The 22134-nt window shown below is 41.7% G+C and overlaps 1 protein-coding gene and 1 long non-coding RNA gene across 6 annotated transcripts in view; one reads left to right on the top strand and one right to left on the bottom strand.

Annotated features, from left to right (window-relative positions):
• Window positions 1-20046, bottom strand: part of LOC309638213 (bombesin receptor-activated protein C6orf89 homolog) — a 31665-nt gene extending 11619 nt beyond the window's left edge. For 2 of the 5 annotated variants that reach the window (XR_014251031.1, XM_082413847.1), the window contains exons 1-5: window positions 16124-16550; window positions 13862-14069; window positions 13192-13405; window positions 1438-1592; window positions 1168-1307 (exon numbers count right to left, since the gene is read on the bottom strand). Coding sequence is in view for 4 of the 5 variants with exons in the window: in XM_082413847.1 (XP_082269973.1) it covers window positions 1168-1307; window positions 1438-1592; window positions 13192-13405; window positions 13862-14069; window positions 16124-16143 (737 nt within the window). In the remaining variant the exon portion in view is untranslated. Of the gene's footprint in view, window positions 1-1167; window positions 1308-1437; window positions 1593-13191; window positions 13406-13861; window positions 14070-16123; window positions 16551-16599; window positions 16692-19917 lie in introns of those variants that run through there. The other 3 variants (XM_082413849.1, XM_082413848.1, XM_082413850.1) reach the window with 3 other exon arrangements.
• On the top strand, window positions 7-10176 carry LOC309638215. The gene is made up of 2 exons (XR_014251032.1): window positions 7-669; window positions 6491-10176. It is a non-coding gene; the product is annotated as an uncharacterized lncRNA (long non-coding RNA).
• Window positions 20047-22134: the final 2088 nt, after the last annotated feature.

Raw genomic sequence — 22134 nt, forward strand, 5'->3', positions numbered from 1 at the left:
AAAATGTGTAAAAGAGAAAAATGTAGTTAAACTGGGCAAGCCAGCCTAACTCTGTGACTAACAGAGAGCTCGGCAAGGGTGGGAAAACTGTGGGCGGTGGGTGAAGAGGGAAAAATGTCAGGACGATATCTGAAGTATTAGGTCCATGAAGAACAGTCATGCCAAATCAATTAATAGTAAAACGTACACACACACACAAACTCTACTGCCATGATCTGTCTGTGTGGGTGGGGTGTTTATAAAATCCAGCTAAAACAACATATAGAGGGAGAAGAGAAACACTCCATTCATTCTCTCTTGGCAAAGAGACTGAAGTAACAGCAGACAGGGCAAGAGAGAAGAAGGGAGGAGGAGGAGGCAAAAATCGAGAACCTTCTGAGGTGGAGCAGCATGAAGTAGGAAGCCTGTATCAGCCTGTTACACCGAGTATTTGATCATGTAAATAAACGACAAATTTAAAGAAAGGCAGAAGCACAGAAATCATCCGACAAAAGGCCTGAAAAAGCAGTTTTAATTCTCTTTGGAATGGTTCTAGAAGTAAACTGGCCTTCCTTTTCTTTCTAGAAAGCAACTTGCACCTGAAGAAACAGACCATGTCTTCTATAGGACACACCAAGGAACAAGGAGATAGACCTGGGTTTCAATCCTGGCTGGGTGACCTTAAGCAAGGTACTTAACCTCTCTGATTCCCACTTTTCTGATCTGAAAAACGACAGTGATAATTCCTACTTCCCAGAGCTATTATGAGCATCACCAATGAGTAACAGATACTAAGCACCAAGGCACACAGCCTGGCTGCCAAGAAATAACTTTCCCTTTTATTCTTTGTGCTCTCTCTGCAGTCCTCAATGCTCAGGACCCACTCGGCATAAACACAAATGCTAAACACATACTTAGAAGTAAATTATGAGTCTATCAGGCAATCTCGGTGTCCACCACAGTGGTGCCCCTCTTGACACACCTCTTTGGACTCACCCACTTTCTCTCTCATCAAGTTTGCAACAGTGCACTCCTGAGTATCATTTGACTTGAAGGGTGTATTGTAAAGTGCTTGCACAGTGCTGGGCATAGCAGCGTCTTGGCAGTAATTATCTATAGTACCGTTTTGACATTTGGTCTGCCCCCTCTCTGCACACATGCACGCTGAGCGGCCCTTTCCACACTCACCATGGGTAAGGAAACGGGAACCACCGTTCAGGAAAGCAGCGCCACCACTTGGTGAAAAACCCTTCGGTGAAGCCTTCTGTCACCTCAGGGTACTGGCACAAAAAACGCTGAAGCCCCTCAGATGACAGGGGTTGTCCGGTCTTGGCAAGGCAGAAAACAAAAGTGCAACAAGACAACACGGAATTACTAATCACGAATGTCACAGCGCTTGATGCTTCCTAGCCATTAAATGGGTAGTCGATCAGTGGGAGAATCTGCCTTCTTGCTCACCTTGATCACCAGAGGATGGAGTCTCTCAAATTTCCTTGGGGTATCTTCCAGGAGCATCACCTTGAGGGGTAATTTCTGGGCACAGCCGGTGCAGTTGGCAGGGATGGGGTCCGACTCATTCTGCTCACAGTCATTTGTCCACCAGGGGTCAAAGTCTGAGAGAGGAAGGGATATGGAGAAAGCAGACAGAGCAGGTAAATCTAGTCGCCACAGCAATGGAAGCAGAAAGACATAAGAACAATTTTAAAAGCTAACAGTGATAAGCGCATGTGACCTCTGAAAAGGTACATATCAAATACATTAACCCGAGAAGGGAACAGAGGGCTTAGGGGACAGAGGTGGAAAGGAGAGGTACTTTTCTCTGTATACTCTTCTAGGCTTTGTGGAAAATATTTTTTTAACACATACAAGTATCTCCTAAGTCAAATCAACAACTGAAGTCGAACAGTTTGAGGAGCTATATTCGGAGACATGGGGCTGGAGATGCAGTTCTTCCACTGTTTTCTAACCTGCAACCCATAGGTCTGACCTGGCTACAGCACATGGGGGAGGGGCAGGCAGGAAGAGTGGTCCCATCATCAGTGATGAGCCCCTCTGCATGCATGTCTTCTGACACCCTAGGCCCTGGGTTCACAAGTACAAGCGGAGGCCAGAATGGCTCTGGGAAGGAAAACTGAGAAAAGGGCACAGACAGAAGGGATGGAAAGGAGAGACAGGACTTTTTAGGGGCCCGTCTTTGGAGTACAGTGAACTGCATCTGCCCGTTAGCACTCTGTCCGAGCTCAGGGTGGGTAGTGGCTACTAACCATGGTTTCTAGCCCCAAGGACTGCAGGTTGGTCAGAACTAGAAGAATGCCCCACCCAGACCCTGATGTGAGAGCTTGCTGGCTCCCCACACCTTTCTCTGGTCCTTCTCTGAGGGGTTGGCTCTGTTTCTATGCAGCTCTTCTCAGTTTCTCTGCGTTCCTTCCCGTTGAGACTATTCTGTTCATAATATTATTACACTATTTCTTGTTTGCTTCCTGTTCCGTTCTGGGTTTCACCTGTGTTCTCTGAAATAGATGTTTCTTTCTTTTTTTTTTTTTTAAGATGAATTTTCCCCCAATATTTTATTATGAAAGATTTCCAGAATACAGTAAAGTTGAAAGAATTTTACAGTAGATATCAGTATATCCACTACCTAGGTTCTACCGTTAACATTTTACTGTGCTAGTTTTATCATATATCTATCACTGTTACTTTATTGCTTACAGAAGGGATTTAGAGAGACAAGTAGTAGCTTTCCAACCAACAACTTCCCGTTCTGAGTCATACATAAAAGTTAAAGTATAGTAGACAGTACTGTATTGGTCAAGAAAGAGTTGTAACTGTTCACATGTGTTTCAAACAAGTGGGGCTTTTCAAATACCTCAACTAACAAATCACCATCTCCCTTTAGTTCATTTAAATGTTCCTATTTTTACTCATTTGATTAGTAGTAAAAGAACTGAGGTATTTAATGTTAAATTGCTTTATATTAAATCATTACATATAATTGAGTTTGTGATTGACTTTATTCACAACTAATCCTAAGGGACCAGATACAACACAACCATATAGCACTTTAATTTTAGTATTTGAAGCATACATGCTGGAAGGCTAATGTAACATAGCAGGTCTTTTGAGTGGCCATTGTTGACTGCCCAGAATCCCAACATCTCAGTTTTGTTGAATCTGCTATAGTTAATAGAGAACATTTCATGTAAAAAAATATGCTAGAGAATTGAGATAGATGTTTCTGATAAACTCTAATTTGAATCCAAAATGTTTCACCAGATGGTTTCTGATTAAAACCCAATGGAGGGGCTTCCCTGGTGGCGGTGGTTGAGAGTCTGCCTGCCAATGCAGGGGACATGGGTTCGAGCCCTGGTCTGGGAAGATCCCACATGCCGCGGAGCAACTAGACCCGTGAGCCACAACTGCTGGGCCTGCGCGTCCGGAGCCTGTGCTCTGCAACAAGAGAGGCCGCGACAGTGAGAGGCCCACGCACCGCAATGAGGAGTGGTTCCCACTCGCTGCAACTAGAGAAAGCCCTCGCACAGAAACGAAGACCCAACACAGCCAAAAAAACAAACAAACAAACAAACAAAAAAAAACAACCCAATGGAAACCCAATCAGGAGAGAGCCTACAACAAAAGACAACAACCAAATGTGGCCGAAATGAAGTCAGTTCTTTAAACCAATAAACACACGTGGAAACCGACTCTTAAGCACAAAACATTTTCTGTAGTCAGCAGAAGGCAGCAGTAGGAGAAATCCTCATCGGGGGAGGGCTGTGTTTGTTCTCAGCACGTCTCCTGAGCATCCTCCATCTCCTGCAGACAGAGCCTGTGTTTCCCTGAGGCAGCTGCCACCCACTGTTCTCATCCAGGGGACTACGCACACCTTGGCACACACAGTGTTCACCGTGAGCCTCCAGGGGCAGCAGAAAACCCTTTCGTGGAACCTGTTCCAGTGGCACACTGAGGCTGCAGTTACGCTTTTTTTTTTCAGTGGCATACTCAGGCTGCAATTAAAATTTTTTTTTCCCTTCTGGAATATTTTCAAATGTTCCTTATTAGAGGTCAAATATGATGAATTCTTGCCAAAATACAAGAACTCCGGGTAATGGACATACAATGAGGCATAAATAATCATAACAACATGTTACAATTATACAGCATTTCCGTTTCCAAAGTACTTGTGAGGGAGGGGGTAGGAAGGGGAAAGAAAACTAACGTGCTCAGCGCCAAGCCCAATACGAGTCATTTTTGCAGGTAATGTATCGTTTACTCTTTATCACATAATTACTGAGGAGGCATTGTTATTCTCATTTTACAGATGAGCAAACTGAGACTGAGAGGCAAGAGGAATTACCGAGGCACCTGGGTGCGGTGGGAAGAGCACAGAGGATGCGGTGGGGCGGGGATAAGAGGACAGAGGCTGCTGAGGAAGACTGTGATGAGGACTTCTAGGGCTTCTTTCTAGGAAGGTTATTCTGGATTGTGACTAGGGTGTCCTGGAAGAGAAAGGCTGGGAAGAGGAAGACCCGGTTATACTTTGTTTTTGTCCTTTTTTGGGGGAGGGAGGGGTTGTACTGTGATAAGAAGTGAAGTACGAGAGTCTTTTTTTAAAATTTTTTTTTTTGGCCGCAATGTGCAGCATGTGGGATCTTAGTTCCCCAACCAGGGATCAAACCCACACGCCCCTGCTCTGGAAGCACGGAGTCTTAACCACTGGACTGCCAGGGAAGTCCCTATAACGAGAGTTTTAACTGAGGCAGTGGGCTTGGGAAGAAAGGGGTGATTCCAGAGGCAGTGATGACACAATCTATGGTTCTAAGCAGCACTATGGAGAATGTCTGTGCAGGCTGAGATGGCGCAAGAGATCCTCATCTAAAGGAGACACTGGAGAGCTGCATATATTTATCATCACAATTTTCTGTAGTAATGTGTCATATTCCAAATGAATCAATTAATGATGACAATCTTCCCAGGAGATAAGAGTAAAGTGTCAGGAGAAATTCTTCTAATTTATACAAAGGTGCTTCATGGGCTAATAGCAGGCAGTTCTGAACCTAAGGGTATCAAGAGATTATTTTAACTGTAATTTATTTTAGTTTTATTCTGAGCTTTAGATATTCTTGGGATTAACAGGTAGAGATATGTGAAAAGCAGGTGGAGGAAGAAAACCCAAAGAAAATCAAGAAAGGAAGAGAAAACAATAACAGATCATTTAACAAGGTGGCAGAACACAAGATAGAGATCTCTAGACATGTAAACATCAATAGTGTTCTGACACTGCTGACCATAATCATTTAAAAATGGAAATGGAAAATGATCTCATTCATAAAAACTGGCAATAAATTTAACAAGAAAGGTAAAACTATAAAATTTTACTGAAGGATATAAAATAAGACCTAAATAAACATATCATACCATGATCCTCGATGGGAAGACTAAATATCATAAAGATGTCTAGTCTATTCAAAAAATACATATATGAACCTTAATACAACTTGGATAGAATCCCATCAGAGTCTCTTATTGGTGAAGGTGGGGATGGGGTGGGGTTGTGACGACGGCATTCTAAAGTTCATTTAGAAGAGAAAATGTGTGAGAATAGCAACAGGCAACAACCCGCCCCCTGACAAATTAACTCTGGGAAATATTTAAGTGCCAGAAGGCATGCTGGGGTAATACAAATGAATCACGAAGTATGGTCACTGCTTAAAATCTACAGCAGATACTCCTCTCAGGCACAGATACAGTCAGAGGCTATATTAAGAGCCTCATGTGACAGACACTGGGCAGACTGTGGACCTGAGGACCCTCACCTCTGACTGCTCATGGGTCACTGGAGAGCTCGAGCCTCTCTTTGTGCCATGCATGAGGAGGGCAGGACTAGAGGGAAAGGGCATTGCTTTGCTCTCTCTGTGTAGATAATATGAACAAGTAATTCACGAAAAATAAATACAAATGGCCTAAAAGAAACACATGAAAAGACATCCAACTCCACTAAAAGGTGACTTAAAGTGAGATACCACTTTTCAGTTTCTTGACTGGCAAAACAATGGCAACATCCAGTGTTGATGATCTACATATGCTGTTAATGTTAGTTAATGAAAGTTACACATTGGTGTAAGTTTATGTAGATAATTTGTTAGTATTTATTAAAATGTAAAATGTGCATGCTCTTTGACCCAGCTATTCTACTTCCAAGAATCTACCTTACAGAAATAATAGTATATGTATATAAAAGTGTGTGTATATGAATGTCCCAAGTCTTTTTTTTTTTATAATAGTAAAAAATCTAGAAACTGTTCAATTATGGAATACTCACAGAATGGAATAATATAAAATCCTGAAAAATGTGTATACTGGGTTGAATAGCGTCCCCCTTAAAACTCAAGTCCTTCTGGAACCACAGAAGATGACCATATTTGAAAATAGGGTCCTTGCAGATGTAATTAAACATGAGGTGATACTGAAGTAGTGTTGGTCCTAAATTCAATCTAAATGGTGTCCTTATTAGAAGAGGAGAGGACGCACGATGACACACAGTGGGAAGATGGCCCTGCAGAGATGGGGACTGGAGTTATGCTACCACAGCTAAGGAATGCCAAGGATTGATGGCAACCACCAGAACCTGGAAGAGGCAAAGAAAGATTCTTCCCTAGAGCCTTTGAGAAGGAGAAGAGCCCTAAAACACCTTGATTTTAGACTTCTAGCTTCCAAAACTGTGAGAAAATTAATTTCTATTGTTTTAACCCACCTGGCCTTTGGTACTTTGTTACGACAGCCTTGGAAACTAATACAATGTGTCTAGCCAAAAATATGGACATAAGCCCTTTCTTGCATGTGTGAATCAAAAACTATTTTATATTTATAGATATTAAGTATAGCTATCTGTACAGCCATGGAAAAATTCAGAAAGATGTATATCAAATTATTACCAGTGGTTGCTTGGGTGGAAGAGTTAGAGGGATAGAGGTGAGAAAATTCACTTCATTAAAAGTATATTTTTAAAAATCAAAAATCTCATACCTCTTTTTTTATCTTTGTATGTAAGCATTTTTTTTTTTGGCTGTGCCGCGCGACATGTGGGATCCTAGTTCCCTGCTAGGGATTGAACCCTCACCCCCTGCATTGGAAGCACAGTCTTAACCACTGGACCGCCAGGGAAGTTCCTGTATGTAAATGTTTTATGTATTTTCCAAATAAAAATGTCTTTGGAGAGAATTCCCTGGTGGTCCAGGGGTTAGGACTCCACATTTTAACTGCCGAGGGCCCGGGTTCAATCCCTGGTCAGGGAACTAAGATCCTGCAAGCCGCGCGGCATGGCGGGGGAGAGGGGCGGAATAGATATATGTATATGTATAACTGAATCACTTTGCTGTACACCTGAAACTAACACAACATTGTTAACAACTATGCTTCAATATAAACTAAATTAAAAAAAAAAAAAGGTCTTTGGAGACCATGAAAACTCAAGCTGAGATTGTTAACTTTTAATGTAGAGTTCAGTCATCTTGGAAGGCAGGCTCCTGGAGAGGTACCTGACAGGAGAAGAGGCACTGTGGCTAGGCTGGCGGCCAGCCAAGGAAGAGGGGCGTGATGAGGAAAAAGGATCACTGGAAAGGGGTAGTTTATACCATCCATCTGAATTAGGGGAGCACACTGCAAGAGGAAGAGCTACTTTTGATTTCTCTGCAGGCTTCGTCCTCAAGGTGGATAAAGAATGTGCTCATATTTGGTCTGAGGGACTGAGGAACGGCCAGGCAGTGAGTAGGGGGCAGTGTACAGTTGGGGCTCTTTCTCCCCTTCTCACAGAATTTCCAAAAACAAGAAGTGCCCCGACTTCAACCTGGCCTCCATCTATCTGAAAAGGTTTTATCTGACGTGTGCACTATACAACTGGCTGAAGCCAACATACCACAGAGTGATCAAAGTCCCATGCTAGAAAACAGCCAGTAGCACACAGCAGACCATCCCATGCCACCCCAGGCCACAACTTTTCTTCAATTACCTAACATGCTGCATCTCACTTCTCTGCAGCCCTCCTCTGCTTCTATCCACTCCTCCAGCACCAGACAGAAAGGCCAGTGGAAGTTGGATAGCGATTTCCTAACTTTCTTTTGATTTCCAAGGCTTCTTTATGCAAGATATCCTTCTTATACTAGCTATTTCATACTAAAAAAATGTGTGACAAAGAAGTGAAACTCCACGTCTAAGAGTTCAATAAAACGCCATGGTCTGTATTCCAAATTCTCACCGTGATTATGGAATCATTTTGCTGTCTGAGGTGTCAAAAACGGTCTTGCAGACAAAACACAGCCTTGAAGTTAAGAAAGGCAGAAACTGTAACCGCCCAGCCTTCTCTGCAAGTTGGGCACTCTGCAGAACAATGGTGAGCCAAGCCTGTCAGGAGGCTTCCTGGTGCCTGAGAGTTGTTTACAAAGAAAACGCACTCAGGCTGGCTCGCTGTGGACAACCACAACATACTCCGGAATTCTAAGTGGAGAGAGTCCTTTTACACAGACTATTAATCTGGTGAAAAGCAAAAAGCAAAAAATTAAAAAATAAAAAACAGATTTCTTTCCAGGACCAAAAAAACCTCCCTCTGGGTAAAAAGGATAGAGAAGAAGAAAGGCACAAAGCCAAGACTAGCTCCGCAAGAGCAGGGGGACTGTTTTGTTCACTGCTCTGTTGAGAACAGTTCCTGGTGTACAGCAGGGTCTGAATACACACTCACTGAATGAATGAATGAATGAAACCTTGACTTTTCAGAAGCTTTAACAATAGGATTAAGTCCATGGGGAGAAAAATCAAACAAGTAATCTGAACTTGGAGAAACCTCAAAATAAGGATTAAATAAATATAACCTCATGATTTCTTAGATTTCTCATATTAGAAACGTATCCAAGAAAACCCTGCAGAAGTCCACGACAAAGTCTCTGTGACTTTCGCTGGTACGTGCTCGGTATTTAATCAGGCTACTCTCCGGCAGCTTGTTTTGCTTAGCACTTCTAGCATCCTGGGCATGAGGCAGGAGTGAAGTCTTGACCTTGGCCAGGCCCCCTGCATGGGTGGTAACAGGCCCAGAGCCACTTTCGTACACCGTAGGGATGGAAGGAACCCAAGAAATCATCTCGCCAACAGCTGTGCCTTCGGAAAGCAACACGTTTGAACCATTCCAAACCAGAGAGTCCATCTATTTTTATAAGTTCTCCTTGTATAAAAATTTGTCTCTAAACGTGAGACTTTGGGCAAGTTAGTCAACCCCCTTGCTCATCAGCTTCCTCATCTTTGAAATGGACATAAAAATATTAACTACCTTACGTGATTGCTGTGAAGACTGAGGAATGCACGGCACAGTATACGGCACAGTGCCAAGTATACTGTAAGTGCCTGACAGAGCTGTTATCACTTTACTCTTTTATTTGTAAATAAACAGGTCCTAGCATTTCACTTTGAGCACTGGCCTGGACTCTAATTCTGATTAGGTCCTTACCTTAGTTCTAAGTCAGTGAATGATCTGCTATTCCCCAAACTCCTTGATATTGGTAGATCCACTTCAACCTTCCCTTGAAAGTTCATGGGTACATAAAGTTCCAATTATGCAGTACAGATACAGAGATGCAGCTTCTCATTGTATGTGAGAACTGTCCCAGGCCTCCTCAGTATATATGGGTGTTACAATTACAAATTATAAATGCCCCAAGTAAACAAAATAGTTGGGCCTAACATTCTGGAACCTGGCTTGAATGAGGGCAGAGGCAGCAGGCAGTAAATGTAATATGCTAGACTAGAGTAAAGAAACTAAGGTTCAAGTGCTAGTCTGTCACGTTTAGCTGGGTAAGCAAGCTATTTCACCTCTCCTGGTTTCAATTTCCTCTTTACAAAACAGGGGTATGGGGCTTCCCTGGTGGCACAGTGGTTGAGAATCTGCCTGCCAATGCAGGGGACACGGGTTCGAGCCCTGGTCTGGGAAGATCCCACATGCCGCGGGGCTACTAGGCCCGTGAGCCACAACTACTGAGCCTGCGTGTCTGGAGCCTGTGCTCCGCAACAAGAGAGGCCGCGATAGTGAGAGGCCCGCGCACTGCGATGAAGAGTGGCCCCCGCTTGCCACAACTAGAGAAAGCCCTCGCACAGAAACGAAGACCCAACACAGCCAAAAATAAATAAATAAATAAATAAATTAAAAAAACAAAAACAGGGGTATGTACCAGATCAACTCTATAAAGTTCCTTTTGAGCTCTAAGACTCAATGATTCCACGGAAGGGTGAAAGCCAAGAGGGTGGCTGGCAGGGTCAAAGCAGATATAAAGATATGAGGCCAGGGGTGGGGGTGGGTAAGAACTAAGAATGTGAATGTGAAGAGAAAACTGCAGGTTAATAAGAGAAAGGACTTAGTCAAACAGTAAGTCAAACCTTACCTATAAGGGTGCAGACTGGGAGGATGAACTGGGCTGAATGCCTAGAAAAGACTAGTTCAGGAAAATTCTAAAGGGCCAATGGCTTGGAGGATCGTTTATTTTTGGATGTGCAGTACCAGCCAGAAAGAACCTTATTTCTTCGGGGACTAGGGAGCTGAGAGAAAAGGCATCTGGTGACCTGAAAGAAAGAGTGTTGAACTCCAAAATCAAACTTAAAGCCAGACTCTTCAGGTATACCATGTAGCTACAAACTACTCATATCAGAGGTTAAGAGCTCACTCTGAAGATGGGCGGCCTAGGTTCAAATCATGGTTCCATGACTAACTAGCCTTATTAGATCAGGCAAGTGAGCTAATCTCACTCTACTTCAGTGTCTTCATCTGTAAAACATACATAAAACCAGAACCTACTGCATAGGGATATTGTAAAGATCAAATGAACCAATATATGGAAAGCCCTTTGAACAGGGCCTGGCATCTGGTAAGTACTAAATAAGTCAGCTTATTTATTTTCTGCTGCAGAGTGGGATGTTCACTGCAGAGTCACTTCATTCACTCCATGAAGAGGAGTTAGGGGCAGGGTATCCTACCCAAGGCTGAAACTTAGAAAAAGAACAACTTCTGTTGCCTTTTGTTCCCTGGTTAGAGTCAAGCGGAAAACCCACCAGTGGTCAGGAAGAAACCTAGCAGCACTGGAGGTGGTGAATCTGGTAGGTCACTGCTGCTCCCTGCAAGGAGTGTCAGATGATCCCCGGGAGCATTAGGACAGCCCTTAAGGAAACAATATGGTGGAGGGCTTTCCCATGGGAGCTACATTCACTTTACATTCTCCCTCGACATTTACTTTAAAGGTATTGCTAAGTAGTCCTAACTGAAAGGCAGCTGCTTTTGGGTACCATGACAATAGGAATGATTTATATATTTTTTACTTTTCTGGCCCTCTTTCAGGCCCAGCAGTTTGCCCTTCTTATAGCTAGTTCTCCCCAATATGTTTCTATTCACCACTTACATTATTATGCATTCTTAAATTTCCTTCCAAGTGCTATGCAAAATGCTGTTAGTTTTACATGTCTACAGCTTCCCTGAATTATCACACATAGGAAAAAAGGGTGCAGTATCTCCATTTACAAGTAAAAGCAGCACTTTAATAGAATCAACAACATTAAAGACCTAAAACCACACCCTTCCAATGCTCTCTCTTTACAAGTGAGCTCTAAGGACTCATTTTTATTTCCATCTGCAAGGCAAAATATTCATTTGGAGTGGCCAAACAACCTGGCTTGTTGACAAGACACCTATGTTTCTTGACTTTTTAAACTCCGATACACAGAATGAGCAATCACTGTCCATTGACTATTATTGCTTAACTCAGCAGTCTGTGGAGATGTACTTTATAAGATGGGGAGAAAGAAAGTGCCATCGACCTGGTCCTAAAAATTGTTGACTTCATCTCATGTGCCAAAGAGTAGAAAATGACTTTAGGGAGGCTGTGAGGGGAAGACAGGAAAGGAGGCTGATGCATCCGAGGAAGCAGCACAGGCTGGCCTGACTGACACGTTTCTCTGGCTCTTTCCCCTACATGCTCTGGACCTTCCTGATAGGAGTTGGAAACGTCATTTTTTTGAGCTTTGTTGTTTCAAAAACAACCTCCCCAGTAAATACAAGAAAGTTATATATCTGGAATTTAAAAGTTTAAATACATAAGTTGATTTTTTTTAAAAACTTACGAGGCTGGGTTTTTGTTTTACAATGTTCCCTTCCTCTGATTTTGATATAATTCTGGAAACCTTTCCATGATTTCCTCAAGTGTACAAAAATAGCTTTCAAAGGAGACCCAAACGAGGTGATGATTTTTATGACTGATTAGGTCTTGGCTTAAAAAGTAGCATTATGTTATAAAGCTTAGTTTCAACTGCTAAATTTTTTTTGAAAACAACACTGAAGAGAAAACATACTTCCTCAACAGTTATGCTGAAGCCTAAAGGTTTCAGAACATAGTTACACAAAAAGTTCTATAATCCATTTGTGATATTAACTTACATATTCCTTCATACAGGCAAATAAGATAAAGACTAAGATAAAACAATAAGAAATGAATAAAATAAAATCCCCAAATAATATCCCTTTATTCTTTCTCAAAAGTAAATTTCGAATCTTACCACATTACACTATTCCCAAAAGGGAACTCCTCAAATGGTCTATTGGACCAGGAATTCCTATGCTATCATTGATGCATTGTTACTAAATTTAAGTGCTTCTTAAATTCAACTTATTGGCAAAATTGTACACTTAGGAGCACTACATAGTGAACTGTGAAACAGAGAGAAAAGACTCAATTGCAAGAGAGGGATATACCCAGACAAAAACCTAGCCAACAGGCTAAGGACTATTAGAGGATATGGACTCAGATGCTTTCAATAAACCAATAGCTATTTATTAAAATATCTATTATGGATAGGGATCACAGGAGAGAAAACAGTAGAGTAAGATACACTCAAATCCCTCCTATGAGCAAAAACACTCATCCCCATCACGTGTGTTTTATAATCAGGGGGCTTGAATTTGGCTCCACCCGGTGTGTTTCTCTGACAAGCTTCTTCATCCTCTGAGCCTCAGTTTCTCAATCTGCAAAATGGGGTAATAAAACCCATCCCACAGAGTTTCACTAAGGATTGAATTAAATGAGGCAACACAGGGAAAGTGTCTCTCATTAGATGTCAGTAAATGTTATTTCCTTTCTCATGATATACTGCTAAGAAAGCCGTAACTAATAAGTAACAAATGCAGTATTCTACCTGGAAAGGGTCTGTCTGCATCACCCCCATGCAGAGGAACTCCCTTATTTTCTGGCATATACTTCTTGGTAATGGGCAAAGACATCAGCCGGATGTGATGGATGAGTGAGCGCCAGGTATGAGCTCCAGAAAGCACTGGTTCAGGTGGTAATGGGCTGAAAGGTTGAATCACAAAGTAGGCAGTGAGCAAGATTAATCCCAGGGTTACGAGGACCTACAAGGAAAGACAGGAAATGGATTAATAATTGTCACAGCTAACAAAATACTTTTAGGCCAAGGAAAAAAAACAGGCATCTTCTACTATTTCCAGTGTGCTTTAAGAACTAATCCATTTACATAAACAAGCCACTGACATTCACTTCTGAAAGCATTTAAAGCTTGAGAACTGTGAGGACTGCAAGGCTTACCAAGTTTTTATCATAGAGACCAGGGGCTATGTTCATCATTTAAAAATATACACAGATACAGTTAATGACAAATACACAGCTTTCATCTAGAACATTTAACAAAGTAGTCAAATTTGTTAATAACACATCACAACAAAGAGTAAAGGCCAATTTATTCATAGAAAAACCAAGGTTCAGTGGTGGAATCAGTCAACAGTAATATTTGGGGAGAATGTTGAAGAGTTTGTGCTCTAAGCTATTTCCAAGTCAGAACACATTTTTACCTTGTACACAGCTAGAAGGAGGGGATACTGGGGTGGCCCCCTCTGAGGTTCATTCTTTTCCAGCAGCTGTCTGATAAATTTTTCAATTGCTTTCTCTGACATGCCACACTGATGGCCCGTCTGTCTTACCAAATCAACAGTCTCTGAAAGTTTGTCATAAATGCTGAGCTCATTAGCAGCAAGATCCATGTCTTCTAACACAAAATCCCTGAGAGAGAAAGAAAATGAATGCAAAAAGAAAGATGGTTTCTTTAAAGTACTTCCTCCACAAAGTTACTTCCTTTAGAACAGTGCTTTTTGACCAGCTTTTTGACCACCTGTGGGGAAGGACCAATTCTTCTTTAAAACACAATGAATACATTGAGACAATGTCAAGATGCAATACAAGTATTTAAGTGCTTTTTAATTGTGGGCTAGTAATAAATGGTTCACAGGCCAGCACTGGTTCCCAAACACTTTGAGGAATACCTGTCCAGAGCACAATAAATCCCTAATGGGACTCAGAAACACTAGTGCCATCCAAAATGATTTCGGAAACCAATCAAAGGAGATCCGATACCGGTAATTTACTAAAATAAAAAAAAATGGAATATGGAAAGTGTTGTTGATCAATTATTTCTTTCCTTTCACATCAGATGAACCTTTTAGCAACACAAGGGGAGGAACTTATCACTGAAGGCAAGATTTACTGAGGAACACACTGATATGCTTTATTCCTGACAGAGCAAGAATTTCAGACAACACAAAACCATGGCATGGTAGCGCTTCAGACTTAGCAGGTTGCAGTCCTCATGCTTTTCTGCAAATACAACCTTAGACAATAAAGGGCATTCTGTTTGTATTTTACATACTTAAAGGCCTAAGATCTATAACTCATTTCAAAATTCAATTTGCATTCTCATAGTTATTTTAAAGCCAGATTGTTTCACCGTAGCCATAGAATTGAAGGCAAAAACTAAAGGCAAAATAGAATTCTCTCTGTATCATGTTTCACAGTGGCTACAGAATAAAAGATGAAAACTAAAGGCAAAATAGAATTCTCTCTGTATCATTTGTAAAATGAAATAAAAAAGTTATTTTTAAAAAGTGCTTGTGCTACGGAACAATGTTTTTCTTCATTTATAGGAGGAAAAGCAGTGCTTGGGATCTATGCTCTCTTCTGTTGGTTGGGTTTTGTTGTTGTTGTTATTTTCTTGTTTTTACATTGCAGAGGGTCCTCTTATTTCACATAGTTCATCCCCAAGGTGTTGCTAAGATCAAAAAGCACCGACATGGTACAACTATTTCTTCAGTAAGGAGATGCTGCCCCCTGTAGAACAGAGGACAACGGTCACGAAGCTCCAGCAGAAGAAGAGGTCTGCACTGCCACAAACCAGCACACATCCCGGCACAGCTCCTCTTCTAACAATGCCTCCTCTAATGACTCCTTCCCTTTGGTCCTCTTTCTGACTATTAACCTTTTACTTCACTAGTTCTTAACTGTGCCTGCACATTAGAATCACCTAGAGCGCTTTTAATGAATGCTTATACCAGGGCCCCAACCCAAGACCAACTAAATCAGAATCAGACTTCTAATGGTGGATTAACAGGCAGGTAATCTAGACTTTGGGGATTGGGGGAGGGAGGGAGGAACCCCACATTAAAGGGGACACATCCTTTCTCCAAACTCTCTGCCGTTGCTCAAACTATTTTTTTAAGACCACAAAGGCCTTCATTTCAAGGTTCAGGTAAAAGGATGGTGAAAACTCTTATTTTAAAATGTGTAGTTTTGTGAATTCCCTGGCGGTCCAGTGGTTGGGACTCAGTGCTTTCACTGCCAGAGACACAGCATTTTCCTGTTTAAATGAACAAAGATATTCTAAGCAAGCAAGCAAGCTACAATAAATTATCCAACAATACCCAGTCAAAATCCATTAAAACTCAGTAGAGGACCAGAAAAGGAAAGCAGTGGGAATTCTAGAAAAAAATTCCAGTAAAAAACTTTAAAGTTGTGAGAGATGGGGGCACCTGTAGGTATCCTCAGGGAGAAGAGAACGTCACATTGGTGTGCACTTAGGGGCACCGTTAAGGGGAAAGAAGTGCAGGTGAGGTTAAAAGGAGAACCAACTATCATCGGTTTTGAAGACTGTTTCACAATCTTTGTAAACCTCTGCCCACTTTTGATACACATAAAAATCTCATTAAACTCCCAGTTTGTGTTGCAAATAGGGTTTTTTTTTTTTAATTCAAGTACACAATGATAATATGATATTGAATACATACATTTTTTGCAAGCTGTACATCCTTCTTCTCTGAGATTCTGACACATTTCTCAAGTTATCAGAAGGGTAGTTACTAATAATTTAGTGAAGTTTCCAAGAGCACGTGGAGGTCTTGATAATAAGCCTTCCTTTTGCCTTTGGTAAGATCAGTGGTTCTCAACTGGGGGCAACTCTGCCCCTGAGGGGATATTTGGAAAGTCTGGAGACATTTGTGATTGTCACACTTGAGGATACTACTGGCATCTAGTGGCTATGATGTTAATTAAATGACAAAAAAATCTTGTCCCTTTGGGTCAGATTATAGAGCAGCTCCCTTGCTGCGATCTGCTGAAAGTCAACCCTCAACACGACAGTTTGTATTAAGAACAAAAACAAAAAACTTGTCCCTTAAAGAAAAACACAAAGTCATGGCTAAGCATCAAGTATACTCATTTAGACTGAGTGAAATCAGCTGAAGCTTGATGGCAATCCCTTTACCTCCAGAAAGAAGGTCCAACTCTGGCAGAAATGAGCTTTGCCACAGAGGGAAGTTCCGATGAGTGAGCTTGACTCTTAACAGTGGCTTATACCTGCAAGGGCACAGGCAGAATCACTTGCAGAGTTGCAAAAATCAAGGTATCATGCACCACCTTGGATATACTGAATTGCCAGAACCTTGGGAATGGGACCCAGGTGCAGAAGATTTCAAACCTCTTCCCTGCTGATTACAGACACACCCCCCAATTAGGAGACATTGCTGTGGAACAGTGGAATCTCAACTGGGGTGATTCTGCTCCAGAATCATAGCTATTAAAATGAATAATTCTCTAACATCACCTAATATATAGTCCACAGTCAAATTTCCCCAAAGGTCCAAAAAAAGAAAGAAAGAAATAAAGAAAGGCAAGCCATGTAGCTTTTTAGAAGTCTAAGATCCAACCAATGATCACATTATCACAGTGAGCTGTCATGTCTCTTTGGTCTACTTAAATCTACAATAGATGCTGGTGTGGTTTTTTTTGTTTGTTTGTTTCTGGCCTTTTATGACATTGATATATTTGAAGCAGGAATCCCCACATCTTTAAACATATTTCTACTTATTCCTATCTTCACCACTTCTAGTTTCTACCATTAAAAAAAAAAAATCCTTCCTCTTCAGATTTCCAGAGCTCATACTCTTCCTCCCTTCAGAGCCAAGCTCCCTTAAAAAAAAAAAAAAAAAGGTATCACTTCACCTTCTTGTTTCTCAGGTCACCATTCGTTTCTGACCCCCTCATGCCACTGATACTGCTCCCACTAAGGTCACCAAAGGCTTTCTACACATGCCAAGTCCAAAGGACGTTTTTTCAGTTAACACCTTATCTGACCTCTCTGCAGCAGCTGCCATTGCTACCCATTATCTCCCTCAAGGGCTCTCAAACCTTGGCATAATTCTTTTGTTCTCTTCTGAGTCTATGTCCCAGAATGTTGGTATTTATCACGGTTGTCCTAGACCGTCTCATTCCCTCCATGGCTTTAACCACCAGCTATTAGTGATTTCCAAATCTCTTCTCCAGTCTAGAACTCTCTCCAAAACTCAAGACCCATCTATCTAACTATCTACCAGACACCCTGGCCCAAATTTCCTATAGTCCCCTATATGTAATGTGTTCCTAACTGACTTATTATTTTTCCCCTGCAAATCATTTCTCCTACTATATTCCTTTTCTTAATTAATGGAAACACCAGTTCTCCAAATTTAAAACCTCTCCTCCTGCTTCTTCATCCCCACTGATGAACCAATCACCAAATCCTCAATTCTACATCCTGTATAGCTCTCACATTCATCACCTCCTCTTCAGCTCTACATAAGCGGCAGTCAAGGCCCTCAACATCTCTCCCACAGACCATCACAAAGATATACTTAATCTCTATACTTCCAATCCTCTTTCTCCTTTCTGATCCATCCTCTACAAGTTATTTTTCTAAAACACAAATTGATGCACATTGCTCATCTATTTAAAGCACCCTCCTTGACTTCCCATGCCCTGCTAGGGAACAATTTAGCATAGTGGTTAAGAACACAGGCACCGGAGTTAGAAAAAGATGAATGCAAATACTGGATTCTCCATCTACTGCGTGGCCATGAGTCACTGTTTACCCTCTTTAAACCTCAGAGTTTTCATTTATAAAATGAGGATAATTGTGTCTTTCCAACCATGTTGTTAAAGGATTATAAGGTGATGTATCGAAAACATTTGTCTCAATACCCAAATTAAATACTTAATAATTATTATAAGATGAAGTCCAAATTACTTAGCATGGCCCTTTATGATCTGGTTACTGCCTACCTGTTCAGTCTCATTTCCCATTCCTCCCTCACAGTCTTCATTGCCATACTATTTCACATCTTTCTGCTTTTGTACACATAATTTCCTTTGCTTACAAAACGTAGCCCCCAGTGCTTTGTCCAATGACTGAACGCTATCCCAACCTTCATTTTTGCCTTATGAACCTTAAACACAACTCTATCATTTTGTACTACATCTATTTCCTTGTCTTCCTCTCACACTAAATTGTTTCTTGAAAGCAGAGATAAGTGGAGAAAATAACAACACAAATAACAGACATGGAAATTCACCTCAGAGACATGGAACTTTATCAGTGTCTGTTGAACAAATTTATAGAAAGGACCTAGAGTGATCATTCTGTTCTCAAACTAATTTGATGTAACTCATGGTTCATTTATTTTACTTTTTCTTCTTATTTTTTAAAAATACATCGGCCTAATGAGAGGTTAGGTGAGCAAGTTTGGAACTTTACACTTGGATATTTTTTGTGGAGTTTTAGAGCAGCTGTGGAAGAATAGGGATTCAAACTGGGTCTTGAAAATTGTTTTGGTCCAAAGCAGAAAGGGCAAACAGGGCCTGTGGTATTCAAGCTGGGCGACGTGAACTTCAGTCAAAACTTCAATGTAGCAAAGCTAAATTTGGTTAAGGCATGTTGTTCCTTAGAGGGAAACTGATAACTCAAACTCAAATAAGCAAGCTTATTAAGGGAGAGATGCCCAAAGAACATTTCACCGTGGGAACAACTAAATGAGCAAACAGAAAAAGCCAGAATAATAAGTATCTGGGAATAGTCTCTATTATAAGACGACGACCAAATACTTTAAAAGAAGTATACTGGCGAATACCAAGGCTATGCAGGCTCTTAGACGAGGAAAAGTGTGGCTTGCAGAGTTAATGGTCTTAAAATAGTACGCGCAACACGAGGCAGGCAAATTTCCTTGTTCTAAAAGGAGATTACAAACAGCTCATTTACTTGGGTCAATAAACCAAGTCATATACCTTTCTAAAATCCGAGATGCCATGTTTATCATATACCAAGATCACACTTTAAAAAAATTCCCTCCCTAACAATTATTAGAAAAAGATGTTTCGTAGGTGGGCGGGGAATCTACTCTCAACCTACCAAAAAGAAAAAAAATTAGAAATCTGTCAAAAGGGCAGTGAAATCGAGACTTTGCTAGCACCGCTGTGTTGGACACTGCTGTGACGCCCGCGAAACAAGTTCAATTAGGGTCGAACTCGCTTTGCTCTCCCCGGCAGAGCCAAGGAAAAAAAGAGAAGTCACAAGGGAATCGACCCCGGGGGAGTTGCTGGAGGATGCCGTCAGTCTGCAAAATGCCAAAGGCTCAGAAAAGGGGTCAGCGCAGGGGCAGGAGTGGCAGTGGCCCCGAAAGGTGGGCTGCGCGAGGATGTCACAGACGGGTGCGGTGACGAGGTTGTCACGAAGCTGCCTCCCCCCTCCCGGCCTCGTGCCCCAGTCACTCACATGCGGGGCCCGCGCCCCCTCGGGCTCCTCCCGCCTCGGGGACAGTAAACCGCCGGGCGTGGAGTATAGGCCGACAACTTCCTGCTTCCGGGCGCACAACCCGGAAGCAACTCCTACGCCAAAGGCGAGGCTGCGCTCTTTCTTCCCGCCCCACGCTTCCGCCAGAAGCCGACAGCACAAAGACTCGGAGCTCTCGGGAACTCTCGCGAGATCTGGAGAGAACGGGTTCTTGCTCCCCCTGGCGTCGTTTCTTCCTCCTCGGTCCTCTTCAGTTCTTGCCAGGGTTTTCTCCTCTTCGTGGGCTACAGCAGACTTCATAGCTGAACTGATTCATTCAATGAGCGTTTGTTGAGCCTCCTACTACGTGCCAGGCAGCGTGTTAGGCATTAAGGGGTGGGAGTGGGAGGGATAACGTAAATGGTGGGCAGGCCCTTACCCTTGGGATCTAAAAGAAAGGCAGTAAATAATAATATTTTCTTTATATAATATATCTTATATCTTATATATTATATATATAATATATCTTTATATAATAATATCTTTCTAAAAGAAAAGCAGTAATAAAGAATTGATAACAAAAAATTAATTAAAATAAAAAAATAATAAAAGAAAGGCAGGCAAACAAATCACTCAGATTTACACACGGCCCACTCATTAATGTTAATTGAGAGTTTACTCTTTGCCAGACATTACAAAGGACTTTATATTCGCGAAAATGCTTCAACAACCTCCATTTACCCTCATACCAACCAAGCTGAAGTTTATGAAAAGGTTAAATTGCTCGAGATTACACTGGAAGCTCCCTCTGTTCAGGTTCTGGTCTGGAACAGGCCCTGTGTGAATGTTGAACTGAACTGAATTAGGACATGGTCCCTAACATGGGCTGTTAACAATCTTCTTGGTGAGAAGAAAATCTGACACAAGCAGTTAGACAACGGTGGAAGGTGGCACCGAATTAAAGACCAAGAAGAGAGAAGGGGAGAGAGTCTACTGTAGACAGGAAGAGTAGCGAGGTTTTCTGAAGGAGCTGGAACAAGGACATGGGCGAAATTTGGGAAAGCATTGCAAGGAAAAAGACTAGCTTGGGCAGAGGTCTGGAAGTGGGAATGCTGGTGCCACATTTAAGGCTTGGATAATAAAATAATAGGAAATCAGGCTGGAGAAGTCAGTGAGTGGTCAATGATGAAGGGCCTTCAAGCCCAGGCCAAGTGATTTGGGACTTTAATGGGCAAAGGGAAACCATTTAATACTTCATGGCAGTATCTTGTAGTATTTCGGGAGGAGGGCTTTGGCTGCTGTGTGTAAGATGTATTAGTGGGGGGAAGCCAAAAGGCAGGGAACCCAGCAAAGGGGCTTCTGAAATAATCCTGGTGTTAAAGGTCTGAAACAGCAGTGGGAATGGGAAGGAGGGATACAATTTGGGGATCTTTGGAAAAAAGAACTGACACGTCTTGATGTGTCACTTATAGGGAGCAGAGAGAAAGAGGATGATCTTCAGGTTTCTCGCTCAAAAAATGATGTTTCTGTAAAAGTTTATAATTTTGTTTTTAATAAGGGACATTTATTCAGAAGACACATTAAGCTTAGATACAGAATAAATGAAGTAAGTATTATACAAGCTACAATTTAATAATAGTGAATTTAGAAAAGGAATCCACGCCTCTTTGTCAACTCTGTCCTGAAGTCACTGACACCTAATGTTCTCTTGGGGACAAAAAGGCCAACAAATACTGAGCCTCTTGAGGAAGGATTTGGAATGAGCCAGCAAGACTCTGTCTTATTCTTGCTTTAAACCCCAATACATCCTCACTGTACCCTAAGCCTCCCAAGATATACAGTAAGGAACTACATAAAGTCCAAAGAAAGGAAACTCAGATAACAGACAGAAAGGACCAACAATGAAAACTTTTCCATCCAGCTCAAGGGTCATAACACAAAACTGCAGGAAGTGTAAAATTAATTATACCTTACATTAGCACAGCATTCATCAGTCTAAAACGTTATTTTCTGTCCATTAGTCATTCAGTGAAACCTGAGCATCCTATGTTCAGTCCTCTGCGAGGAGGGCACAAAGATGAAGGAGGCACAGTTATTCTTTTAAGGAGCTCACTGTCTACTTTGACTTTTACAACCTTGTATACCCTTATTCCTGCTTGGCAATTAAGGAAACTAAGATTGAACTGTGGTCAAGAGCACAGGCTCACAGCTGTGGTACTT

This window comes from Balaenoptera physalus (genome assembly GCF_965194825.1).
Source record: "Balaenoptera physalus genome assembly, chromosome: 11".
In the NCBI taxonomy this organism is placed as follows: domain Eukaryota; kingdom Metazoa; phylum Chordata; class Mammalia; order Artiodactyla; family Balaenopteridae; genus Balaenoptera; species Balaenoptera physalus.